We start from the raw sequence: 13678 nt of genomic DNA, 5'->3' as shown, positions 1-13678 counted from the left end.
TGTTTCACTACCCTTAGCTAGCAGAGAACATCATTCTCACTTGCGGGTTAAATGGCATTAGGGTAGCACATAAAAAGTTCCTTTTTCAGCCTGTGTGTAATGCACAGAAAAAGGAAACTGCTGTTATGCTGTGGCCCATTCAATGCAAATCAAAAGAGTTACAGGAAACTTCAGCATCACTAAGCTACTATTAAGAATTGTGTAAAAGAGCAATATTCAATATTCTTTAATGAGGACAACAGTGAAAGAGGGTGAATACCTCTTCCCTCCTTTCTAGAACTGTATCTGAGTGAGCTGACTCAGGAGGCATTGTCTGAAAATGCCCCAGACCTATGATGCTGAAATTCAGTAGTTGCTGCCACTACACTGTGGTAGCTAACACACACACACACACACACACACACACACACGTGTTCCATAACCACTTCCTGGGTGGTCAAGTTTCTTTCACAATCATCTGTTTATTGCCTTCCTCCTTCTGCCTTTCTACATCACCTCCCACTTTACCACTACTGTAGCTCCATCTATATTATTCCACATCAGGGCCTTGGGAAGCAACCATCTAGGCTTTCCTACCACATCTCATTTCAATATCTCGTCATAGGCAGTGACCCACATGAGCCTGTTCAACTGTACCCACTGCAGAGACTGGCCTTAGTTTTGTTTTCAGTTCTATGAATCACAGAATCATAGAGCTGGAAAAGACCCTGAGGATTATCTAGTCTAAAACCCTGCAAAGCAGGAACATGCAGCTGCCCCTTATGGGGACTGAACCTGAACCTTGGCATTATCAGCACCATGCACTAACCTACTGAGCTACATCGTATGCCATTACTAAACTCCATTTATGTATCAACACAAACTTGAATACAGGTTGATAAGGAGAAAGGAACACACTTCTACAGCACCATAGGCAAATCAGTTTATTTGCAATTTTGCATATGTTTGCGCATTAAGTCTGTTCCATCCCAGTTCCACGTTACTATAAAAATAGCCTTGCTTGATCAGAGCAAAGGCCTGTCTAGTCTAGCATATTATTTCTTACAGCAGCCAACTAGAAACCTCCAGGAAGTCCACAAGCAAGACATGAGGATAACAACCCATTCCCATGGTTCTTCCTCAGTAACTGGTATTCATACAACCATAATGACTTTAATAATCGATAGCCTTCTTTTCCATGTATGTCCAATCCTCTTTTAAAGCATCTAAGCTGCCACAAATTACCCCAACATGTACTTTCTATGAAGCTTAATTTGGGGCAATCCTCCATTCTCCTTTAGCCCCCTGCACTCCACCCCATTTGGTTGAGCAGTGTACCCCAATCTCCTGGATAGGCTTTCTGTGAGCACAGATTGGTGCACAGGTGGGGAAACATTCCTTCTGTGAACTTCCATTCACCTATATTAGGATCCAAGCCATTGGGAACTTTGTAGGGATTACATTTCAGAGAGTTGCCTGTTGTTAATCTCTCTCTCTCTCTCTCTCTCTCTCTCTCTCTCTCTCTGTGTGTGTGTGTATGTGTTGTTTTTTGGCTCTTACTTCCTTCAGGTCCTCTTAATGGCATTAAGTAGCACCTGTTGCAAAGGTACCCAGAGACATGAAACTAGTAACTGAACTGGGCGTTATTGATTGGCAGCTGGCATTGGGCAAATGGAAGCATTTGGAAGAGAAGGGAGTGGGAGATGGGAGATATAAACAGTAAAACCGAGAAAACTGGATCATGATTGGCATGAAAGGAAGGGCTGGAAGCTGCAGATGGGAGTCTAGTGGCAATGACTGGACAGCATAAAACAGCATACGTCTCAAAGGATTTTGAACATTATTGTAACTTGTTGCTATTACATATTGCTAAATGTTGCTTTATTCATCTGGCTCCCTCTCCAGAAACAGTTAAGGCAGAGATAAAAGCTTTAAAAGACACTCTGGAGACTGGATATTTGTGTCACATCTATTTTGCAATGTACTATTTGCAGCTTGGAATAAGCTTTCCTGTGTTAACTATATCCCTGGAGTTCACTCTACCTGTCACTAATCAGTGAGATGTAAAATACATCAGTGCTTTGAAAAAAATAGTCCTTTTACTAAATTTAAATTGTGGTTAATAACCCGGGCTACTCATTCTGCTTCCCCTTTTCTGTTTATAAATATGCACTCGCTGCTTCTGGACATGAACTATAGTGTTACAGGAAGAAGTCTCAGGCTTGCTTCCTTGCCTTCCTCCTCTTCTGGTGAGCCAAGAGGGAGAGGCTGGAAGCTTCCATTTTCATATTCGATGAACCACAATTTGTGATTAATCTTAGATATGGTTAGCTGAAACAAATCAATTTCATTGGCTTGTTGTATCATTAACCACAGTTAGCTCTAGATGGAAGAAACAGCAAACTGCAGTTAAACTAAAATGGAAATGAATGCAAGAAAAGAATGCAAGCTCAATGTTCACTATGGTTTGTTCTCAGAACACTGAACTATGGTTTAACATTACGACTAAACTAGACCATTAGTCAGGAGTCCCACAGTGATTGGGATTGGTCAGAGGGCTAGGAGGAATGGGATAAGGATGCAGAATGGGAGCAATGGGATCCTAGGGAGGAGCCCAGAGTGTTGGGAGACTACTACCAGACACCCTGAGAATCTCATCAGTGGTACTCTTGTCCACCGGCAACTTGGTGGATGGAAGGGTGAGGTCCACATCACCTGAATGACACAGGCATCGTTTCACGGATAGCCACTTAGGGAAGCTACTAGAGGTTGGCAGGGCCAGTTAGAGAAATACCTCTGCTCAATCCGCCTCCCCTCCCCCAAACTGGTGAAAAAGATGTTTGGAGCTTCAAAGATGTGGGTACTTTTAATTTTGAGAAAGTGCTGTGGGCACCAGAGGGACATGGCATATAAAAAATGGCTGTTATATTAAACATGGTTGACAAAGGAGTGTTGGGCCTAATGAGCACAGCAACTCATCTCCACTAGGTCTTGTCCCCATGAAGCAATTGCTGAGACTGAAGGTCCCTGCCTCCCCATTCCCTTGGCTCTGAGCCTTCTTCTCTTGGTGGCTCCCCCAGTTGGCTCCTCCCGCCATTCTTCTGTGTCCAACTAGTCCATGACATCAGGTGCCCATAAATGAAAAAGAGAGCATCTACATCAGCCACCGCTACACTCACTCACAGAAATAGAAGATGATTATACTTTTCCTCTGTTCAGAATAGATGGAAAGGTGGATGTCCTGGCATTCAATAAAATGTGGTCATGTTTAAGGTGGGGTGATGTTCAGTGTAGGTGAGACCGAGCCAGCGCAAACAGGAACGGAGTAAGAAGAGCAAATGGTCTATGGTGCACTGCAGATTTTTAAAGGGATATTCACCAAGATTTCCCCAGGGCACCATAGTGGGCATTGGTGGGCAAACTGGCACCTGCAGGCACTGTGTTGACAACCCCTGAATGGTTTTAGGTTTAGTATTTTCCTAGCTGTGGTTGCTAAAAAGCAGCTGATCCCTCAGTGTTATTTTAAGAATCTGTCCTTAAGCCACATATGCCAGGAAGAGACCCAGACACTACAATGGGTACTTGCAAGTACTTTGACAATCAGGCTCCATATGTAAACTCTATTAATTCTGCCCTCAGATTTTTATCTTTAAAAACCAAATTGTAATATTTAAACACTAACCCCCCAAAAATCAATGAGATTTTAGGTGCATATTATTTTATTCTGCTTCATATATTTTTCCATGGTTATTCTAATAAAAAAATACTTTGCCACTCCCAGGCTATAGTTCCTGTCTTAGTTCATCATCTAGTGTGACAGCAAACTTCATCTACACTAAAAGAAATATAGGATGTAGCTGTAGATCTCTTCTTTTTCTTATGCTGTCTGCACCAACCTGAGTATTGTCAGTGTTTTAAGTTTGTAGATATCCCAAGTTGTATTTTCTCTCCTCTATCTTCAAAGTTCAGATTAGGCACACTACGGTAAAAAAGTGCTTGGTTTTCAGCTAAAGTGAGTAAAGAAGAAATCTAACTTACCTGAAGGCAGTTGAAAATGACAAAGAAGACCAGCATCCATAGATGTCTATAAGCCATGTGCAGTCCTCCCCATAGCCATGTAACGGAAATGAGGGCAAACAGGTATAAAACCAGTGGGATTTCTAGAAACAATTAGAACAGGGGAATTTATCAGCTTTGTTAATTTTTTTTTAAAAAAGTTTCAGTCTTGAACTGTGGGTAGAGATGTTTCTAAGTTCTCAACTTCTGCTTTGAACATCAGAATTACATAGCAAGGGCAATCAATATAGTGGTGACTGGGCACTTTCTGAATCTGCCCTTTCCTGCTTTTGGTCAGCTTTTGAGGAGAGGCATGAGAACGAGAGCACCATCTGCTGACTAATTCATCCCCAAAGGCTGCCGTGCAAGATCTGAAATGATGTATCCAGCAGAAAACAGTGGGGGTCAGTGGGTGCAGCTGTCTTATGAAACACACGGGGGAAAATTACTGCATTTCGGGGAGGACAAAGCATGTTTGGCCTCTATAAAAGCAGGTTGGGAACCAAGTGAAAGACTTGCTGAGTCAGCAAACATTGGCTTTCCAAATAATCGAAGTGCTGATGAGGGCATGGGAGAATTCGGAGGAAGAAAAAAAAAAGAATTTAGCATTTAGATGAGCAAACAAATTCCTTAAATTCCATGAAAAGACTGATCAGGTGATACCAGATTGATCTTTGGTATTGACATTGCACTCACAATGGATGGCAAAGTCCGTATTTGCTCAGTTTTGTACCTTTCAGACTGTACAGTTGTTCTGCAAAGCATTGCCCTTTCTCCACATTATTAATTAATGCCCCTTCAGCAAAACTGACAAACGAGTGACGAGAACAACACACAGGAACACAGTAGCTTATCCGGTCTCCCAAGCTCACGTGCCTTTGCTTGATGCAAAAGATAAATCATATATTAAGGCAGGTAGCTGACAGCATGGACAGCTTCCAGGCAGGCAAGGAATAGCTGCTTAAAGGATTTCAGTACAATTGCCTTCATCATCATCATGACACTGATATTTGTAAAACCCATTGTCTGTTTCTGTTCACAAAGCAGGGGCTGCTTGAAGCAACAGGACAAATGAAGGCAGGTGGTAAATACTATGTAGATTTCTCCATCCAGGCACTTTTAAGGCTGCAATCCTATACCTACTTACCCGGCAGGAAGCACCACTGAACTCAACAACACTTTAGAAAAAGCATGTACAGGATGACGCCGTAAGTTTGGTTTTAATAAACTTATGGGGTAAAATTCAATGATGTGCAATCTCAGCTTGCCAGATGAACAATGCTTTCTCCCTGAACACTGTTCTGGTTGTTTTCTTGACCCACCCCAGCCAAGTTTTTTTTGGGTGGGCTGAGGGGCGAATGGGGGAAGGAGAGGTAGGAAATACCTGCAGCACAAATTAAAGCCCTTGAACAGGTCTCTTTCAACCCCCTTCTCTCTCTCTCTCTCTCTCTCTCTCTCTCTCTCTCTCTCACACACACACACACACACACACACACACACAGGCATTACTGGAATGGCCCTTTTTGTCCTTATTATGCAAGAAAGAGGCACCGAGTTCCATCAGACATGGAGGGGCTCGGCACATGTGCATGATGTCACACATGCGACACACATGTGATGTCACACATGTCAGGAGGAGCCCACAAGGCACGCTGCTGCCACGGTGAGGCCTGGCAAGGCCCAGCCCCTCACGATTGGAGGAGGGGGCGGCTCAGTCCCTTCCCCACATACTTTGCAGCCCACAGAGTTGGTGCCTATGACAAGAAATATTTCTGGCAGGGCAGTCACGTCAGCAGGCTATTCTTTCACTGGCTAAGGAAGAACTCCAGGGTTCACCCCTACCTGTGGCCAGGCAGTTCTGCAGTATCTAGGGCCTCTCAGAAATCCTCTAAGACAATGATCACAGGACTACATCCTTTGAGATGTTTTCTTGCTTCTTTTCACAGTAAACCAGATTTACATTGTAATTGCAGTATTATGTGCCTCGGACTTTTTCAAACAGCTGCCTACCCAATACTGATACCCAATATGGAAAAAGGAATCATCTTAGTCAAAGATTTAAATGGATGTGTCCTTAAAAGGCCCATACAGAAACAGGATACAACCAACTTTATTCGCACCATGGTTAGACCCATCCCAAATTCCTGCCAGCCAGGCAAGTGGAAGGTGTTTTCTTCCCAGAAAATTGTGTCTTATATCATTAAAGTAGCTATCTGCTGTTTGGTGTTAATTTGCATTCATGCTCTTTGCTTCCATTTTCCCCTTTAAATGTGAACATCATACTAAGCCACTGTGTTATGAAATGAGAAATTTACGCAACATATTGAAAGCAATTAAGAAGCAGCAATGCACAAAGTACTGGGGTGTTTTGTTTTGTCTGAATGGTTGAGCTTAAAAAGCAAAACAATATAGAAAATTTGTGCAAGTTTGGCCATCTCTTTCAGACTTCTGTTTATGTAGCTTTGAAAGTTGGACCGGAGGGAGAACACATAAACTACTAAAGCTATCATGCTTAGGCACAATGAGAAAAAAAAGATGAATAAGCTAACATTTGGCATAGGTTTGAGCTGCAGAATAGGAAAGGGTTGGGGGAGAACTTGCACAGTCATTCCATGGGAGCTGGGTGTGTGTTGGAGACTGCAAACCACTGTAGGGGTGGCAGATAATCCATTGCCTGCTTTTCCAAACGTGGACTCCTTTCCTGGCCAGCCTTTTCTATGAGATCATAAATTCTCCAACAGGTGTGTACGTGATGTCTCATTGCTCTTCTCACATCCACCCCACCCCACACACATTTGAGTGGATCGGCCACAGTCCAATAGACTTGGTGAGGTACATTTAAAAAAATAAAAATTCTTTGTTATATTAAAATGTTAAGTTCAGGCCTTGTGCAGCAAGTGGCATAATTAAAAGATGCTGAAAGTGTGCAGAGCTTCCTGTTTTTCCTCAAATCATTTGGAAATTCAGCTCCTGTTCTATTATGTTGCAGTTTTGTCAATATCAATTGCTTCACTATGGAGTGTTTAACCTATTAATACAATGCTGAAATCCAGCCAGTTTTCAAAAGTCAATAGCTGGCCGAGCACTCTGCAGTGACATTTTGTCCTGGCAACCCAGCATATTTTGATCAAACAAAGCATTCAAAACAAGAACAAATAAGACTTGCTAAGCAGCTCCTGGGAAGCCTTAAAATACATGCTTTGAAAAAAAGTAAGGTATTGCAGAAAAAGAAGAAGTTGTCAATAACATGTGGTTAAAGGAAACATTAGCTAAGAAATGAAGGGGTCTAACTGGCTTTGTTAACTAGATCCCAGTCTCATACAGACACATATTGCATAGAGTAACTGGGGTCTGAGTATCAGAACAACAATCAGAACAACACTAGGAACAGTAACCACCTACAATTGCCAGGAATAAAACTCAGAAGACGCAATATATCAACAGAATGGTGGAACAGTCAAGCCCTTAACAGAATAGTGTAGGTGAGGAATGTAAAATGGAAGCTTAAGTTGAACATTAAATGCCATTGTTAGGACCTTGCCTGGCTGCTTTACAAATACTGTCAAACAATTAGCTCTTTATCAAACAAGAGGGATAGGAGATTCTGTTTAACTTTCCATCAGTACTATCTATGTTTTGGAAATATATGCACCGATTGACTTTTGCATATGCAGTCCTATGAAATTTGCTACAAAAGTTCTTCACTACTTAGAAAGAAACTGCAGGACAATGTGTTATCCTGAGTTGCAGGTGCTTATGCACATGGTTGGGTGGACAGCCTATAGAAAGTAAGGTTTCATTTTAATCTTCTGTATCTTATGAGAATTGCAGCCGGATGCTAGATCAAATTGCATTTGCTGGGGGAAATATTGAGCACAATCCAGCACAACTTAAACATCGATTCAATGGGAGAAGTCAGCACACATTGAGTTTCTCCCATTTAAATCACTGTTTTATTTTGTGGATGAAGAGGGACAGAGGAAAAACTGTAGCTAACATAATTTTCCCTTTAAGGATGACTTATCAGGATCTGCATCCAGGAGCCTTATCAAAATTATGTACAGAATTAAATATACTTAGACTAATAATTTTCTTTTATTAAAAAAATGCTTAAGAGTACTAATGCACCGAATGATGCCATATGCTTCTTTTATGTAAAAATAAAAGACTAAAATAACACCTTTCCAAGGGGAATGTTTAGGATAATATAATGTTTTTATGGTATCAGAGCCTTCAGCTGAGTAATAAAAACTAAATAATCTGCGAAGGCCATGCTATGAATGGCCCACTACGTTAAGGAACAGAAGGGAAGAACGAAAATTTCAAACTTGCTTTTAGAAGCAGCAGACATGCCCTTTTGTGGAGCATGTCACTGGCAGCTCAGCTTATGCCTTAATGAATTGTGCCTTGCTCGGGGGTTTCTTGCTTCAGCACCATAAACATACTTAACAACCCAATCCTATTTATTCAGTGCCTAGTCCCACTGTGTTCAAAAGGCGTTATTTCTGAATGAAAGTGCATACAATCACATCTTAAGTTATCCGATCAAGCAAATGAAACTCAACTGTCTCTACCTGAGATAGAAGCATCTGAGCCTTTTAAGCATTCCACTAAAACTACATGTCACTTGCTAATGTGTATAAAGGTTGCCTGGGATAGCTCAGTTGGTAGAGCAGGAGACTCTTAATCTCAGGGTCATGGGCAGTGCCGGATTTACGTACAAGCTAAACAAGCTATAGCTTAGGGTCCCACTCTCTTGGGGGCCCCCCAAAAAATTAAAGGGAAAGAAAAACCTGGATGTACATTTCCAAAATATAAGATAAAAATCAAATCAAATAAAACTTACATATAGCAACAATGTTTTGTGTTGTGTAGGCTCCTATGATGTAAGTAATGGGCCCCGCCTACTAGCCTGCTCCCTAAAATATCACTGGTTTGCTCATTTCTGTATATAGGTTGTCTACATTCTGCATGTGCAAATAGCTTCAGATACCTATTAGGTCGATAAATTACCATATAGCATATATTCAACACAAAAAACAGTGTCAATTTGTTGTTGACAAAGAACAGCTGGACATATAAAGGGCCCCATTGCCTTCAGTAGCTTAGGGCCTCATCAAACCTAAATCCAGCCCTGGTCATGGGTTTGAGCCTCACAATGGGCAAAATAATCCCTTCCAACTCTCTACAATTCTATGATGGTTCTTTTAAAACTATTGTGGTGGGGACAGTCAGGAGTAGGGCTAGCAGCAGAGTGGAAAGAACTAGGAGTCGATTTACCAATCCTGATCATCTGCACGGAAAGGGCATGTGTGTGTTTTCTGACCAAAGAGGTAGGTGAGGCTAAAGTTGCACACATTTTCATGTATAGTATGTTAGCATATTGCACAGATTTAATTTGTGCCATTTCAACTATACATGGTTGAAAGCCAGCTGGTTGAAATTTTGCAAGTTAAACACAAGCAAAGCAGAGAGCTTAAAAGCTCTTTTTGTGCAGAGAAAACCCAGTTTGTGCAGAGAAAACACAGCCTAAGAGGAAACTGGCTTTTAAGTCTTGTGCTGTTACAGTACTTTCTTTAAGAAGTAAAGCAGTGAAACCTTTGTTAAGGAATACTGCTGGGATGGGAGACACTTTGGGTCATTCATTAGTAATGATTAGAAAACTAGGTTGTTGGCAATACAAACTAATAAGCTTTATTTGTTAATAAATATCTGGTCCTTGATCATGATTTTGGCATAGCTTATTGGAAAAGATATTTTTCAGCTGTCAACCAAGGATCAAAAGATTTTCAGGGTTTGAGCCACAGTGATTCATGTTTGCCCTTTAAATGTTAACAATTTTATGTTAGCTTGAGTTTGGAGATCAGAAAACATTTGTGCAAATGGTTTAAGTACAGAGTACACCATACTTTGTTGCTTGAGTTAAAAATACTAATTGCTCAGCACTGAAAAGCAATGGTCAAGAATGTATGGCACTTCTAGACTGCCCCTATTTTCCAGGAGGGATTCAAGTACATACTGGAAATTTAGGTTTACACAGTTAAGTGGAGTAAAGTGCTCTGTTGCCCTAGTAGTGCAACAAAGCCACTAAAAAAAACAACACTCTACCCCAGACCATTTGTGATTTAAAAAGTGATGGTGAAATGTACGAAAAACGTGGGATGAAGAAATGATTAATGGGAACACATATAAACACTCCATGAGCAGATCAGGATGAATGTACATTGTTGTAGAACCTCCCCTCAAACAAATAAAAATGAATGCTCAATAAAGACCAGACACAATGCACACCCTCAAGCACTTCTCAATGTCTGAATCTTATTTGTAATGTCAGCATATTGTGTTCATTTCCCCCCTGGCTATGGTGTTTACATTACCCCACCCCCCAAAAGCCAATAAAAAGAATAATTGGAACATTGTGTTAATAGTGCCCTGAGTTTCTTTGCAAATATTTGCTTTGCTTCTCTCTCTTGAGTTGAAAAGGTGACATGATGTGTTTAAATTTTAATATATTTTTAATTAGTTGGGGGGAAAACTATTCTGTAAAGTAACTGTCATTCTCTTCATAGCAGGCTAGAAGGACAGAAATTGATCTGACGGGGGGGGGGAAGGGCATGATTCTGCCAAAGGAAAAAGCATTTTAAGGCCTCCTGAATTCAACGAGAACAATTTGAGAAAACACTTAACTGAACTCTCTCAAACAATTACATAAAGAGCTTCTTACTGCAGTTTAATCTTTTCTCAAAAGTTTATGCATGGGCTGCCCCAGAGTTATGTTAAGGAAGGAAACAGAGTCTCAGCACAGGAAAAAATGTTAATCCCAAAGTAAAGCCACTTTTAGTAAAGGAAAGCCAGCAGCGGACAATGCCCAAGTTGGTGTCGATGGAAGAAAAATCCAGGTATGCTAAACTGGGCAACTTACCAGAATGCCTATGAGCTCTACATTGCTCCCCAGGCAATGATCAAGCAAGGAACCATACAACCTCCCTGCTTTAGGTGAAAGAAAGGGAGGAGGGAAACCCCTCATACTTATGGTGAATTGTGAAGCCTCCAGTGAGCTCTGAATTATGGTCACTGTATGCGATTCCTTGCTTGCCATATCATGAACCAATCAAGGGGTTTTGGACACACAAAGTAGTTGAAGACATATCCTTCCAGATCAGCCCTCATTTAGATTTTGCCACTGACTGTCCTAGTATTAAAGGTAAAGGTAAAGGGACCCCTGAGCATTAGGTCCAGTCGTGACCGACTCTGAGGTTGTGGCGTTCATCTCGCTTTATTGGCCAAGGGAGCCGGCGTACAGCTTCCGGGTCATGTGGCCAGCATGACTAAGCCGCTTCTGGCGAACCAGAGCAGTGCACGGAAACGCCGTTTACCTTCCCGCCAGAGCAGTACCTATTTATCTACTTGCACTCTGGCATGCTTTCGAACTGCTAGGTTGGCAGGAGCAGGGACCGAGCAACGGGGAGCTCACTCCGTTGCGGGGATTCGAACCGCCGACCTTCTGATCGGCAAGTCCTAGTATTAACCTTATTGTATTTCTCACACACACATGCCTGGGGTGGGAAGCCTCAGGCCGTAAGGCTGAATGTGGCCCTCCAGGGCATGCTATCTGGCCCTTGGGACTCTCTCTGGCTGTGCCCCTCATTGGTCCTGCTGCAAAGCCTCCTCTCATGGTTTTGCCTAGCTAGAATGTGTCCTTGAATGTTAATGCTTATCCTCCATCCAGACAAGCAGTGTGTAGAAACTAGCCTAATGAGCAAACAAAACAAAATCCCAAAACATCTGTGTGGGAATTGTGGAGAGAAAATGTAACAATGAATGAGTTTGGAATAGGGGTGGGGAAGTAAACACTAGTAGGAAACCCCTCTGGGCACAGGATAAGTAGAAGGCAGAAATGCAAAGCAACAGTCCCCTGTATTAATAGTATCACTGGGCCCCTAAATTGGGTAGTAACAATATGTGGCACCATCTGAAAAATGGTCAGTAGAAAAATACTGCAGATAGATATCTAAGGGAGGGGTCGGGAAGGGTAGTTTAGACTGTTTGACATGTCAGGCTTCATTAGCGAAGGTGGTATCTGAATCGTAATTATACTTTGTATCGATGCCTCGGGCATCAAAGCTTTGCCATCCCAGATGTTCAGGAACAAACCAAACAAGATTTGTTTTTAAAATATATATATATATGATTGGTTTAAGTGGAGAACTGGGTGTGAACATTTGGAAAGAGTTATATTAAAAACAGTTAATGACTTGTTGGCAATTCAAAAGAAGTTCCATACATCATTCCCCTTCATCAAAACTTGTCATCTGTTAGTCAATTACCTTGCATTGCTGCTATATTCTATGACTCAGCATGCTCATTTCTGAGGTGAGAGTAAACACATATATGAATCATCCGCATGCAATGATTTTATATATATGTATATCTGGGAGTGACTTACTGGAGCACCTGTATTTCTGAAAACCAGAGCATGGAAAGTGACCTGCAGGGTTGAGGCATAAAAATTTAGAGCAGCTAGTCGCGTTCTGTTCTATTGTTTGGCTATATTTTCACACACAAAAATGCCCTAGGGATTTCAGACTTGGAACATCAAACTAGATGATCCTACTTAATGTCCAGAGCAAACTGGATCAAACTTGCAGATTCTCCTGACAGGGCTATGCAGAAAAGGTTTATGTAGTACAAGTGATCAGCCTTGAACAAACATTACACACTTTTTGTGTGTAGTAAAAGTCCAAGAGCCTGCTGTTTTCCCTGCAAAGCTGCATAAGGAAATGGCAAAAATGCAAGGGGGGGATGCATAATCATTTCCCTAACCACTGTTTTCTCCCCTTTAGGAAAACACATGTTGGTACACCATGGAAGGGAGCAGGTGGGATGAACGGAGGGGAAAGTGGTGGGTTGGGGGAAGGAGTTTCTTACGTGGCAGATGTAACTACTTGGGCTTCTGATCCATAGGCTCAAGCTGTTAGTTTGTTTGATTTTTTTATTTTAGCTACTGTTCCATTTGGTTCCTGTACAAATATTTTTAAAACTCTTGGCAAAGAACAAAACACTTTGCAGCAAAGTTATAGAAACCGGCTTAGAAAACAATCTGAACCAACTGAAACCTTCCAAATAAATAAAGCAATATGGTTTTATAAGCTGAATATGTTCATATTTCAGAAAACAGAAAACAATCTTTCCCTTTTTGGAGATTTTTAATGCTGAAAGAATGGCCAATGGCAACAATTTTGCTTGGCTGCAGTAACACAGCAACGCTGAACATTTGATTTCTAGCACAGAATCTCACACACCATACAGAATCATGGGAGTTCAGTTTTCATCTGTAAAGAAGATCTATTCATAGACCCAACAGAACTGAAGAAATGCTTCAAAAAGTCAAGGAAGGCAGCATTCTATGCAGAAGCCCCATTGATTGTGTTGGGGCTTAGTTTTGGGTAAACATGCACAGATTGTGCCATTTGCCCAACATGTTGAAATGTGCACTCACAACTTACTGATAGCTCCCAATATCTCACTGCTGGTGAAGTCCCCAAGCCCCACTCTAAACTCTGCAAGGAGGAGTCTCTCTTGCTGCTATAGGTCATATATTATGTATTAACCACCTTGCTGTCTGATGGAATGTTGAAGATCC

At 41.5% G+C, this 13678-nt stretch overlaps 1 protein-coding gene across 8 annotated transcripts in view; it reads right to left on the bottom strand.

The window, feature by feature from the left end:
- Nucleotides 1-13678, bottom strand: part of ADGRV1 (adhesion G protein-coupled receptor V1) — a 237345-nt gene that overhangs the window by 20957 nt on the left and 202710 nt on the right. For 7 of the 8 annotated variants that reach the window (XM_053409101.1, XM_053409099.1, XM_053409103.1 and 4 more), the window contains one exon: nt 4018-4139. In XM_053409101.1, coding sequence (XP_053265076.1) covers nt 4018-4139 — 122 coding nt within the window. Of the gene's footprint in view, nt 1-4017; nt 4140-13678 lie in introns of those variants that run through there. The other variant, XM_053409107.1, reaches the window with a different exon arrangement.

This window comes from Podarcis raffonei, chromosome 11 (assembly GCF_027172205.1).
Source record: "Podarcis raffonei isolate rPodRaf1 chromosome 11, rPodRaf1.pri, whole genome shotgun sequence".
Lineage (NCBI taxonomy): Eukaryota > Metazoa > Chordata > Lepidosauria > Squamata > Lacertidae > Podarcis > Podarcis raffonei.
The sequence above is the reverse complement of the archived record's forward strand: the minus strand, read 5'-3'. Positions and strand labels throughout refer to the sequence as shown.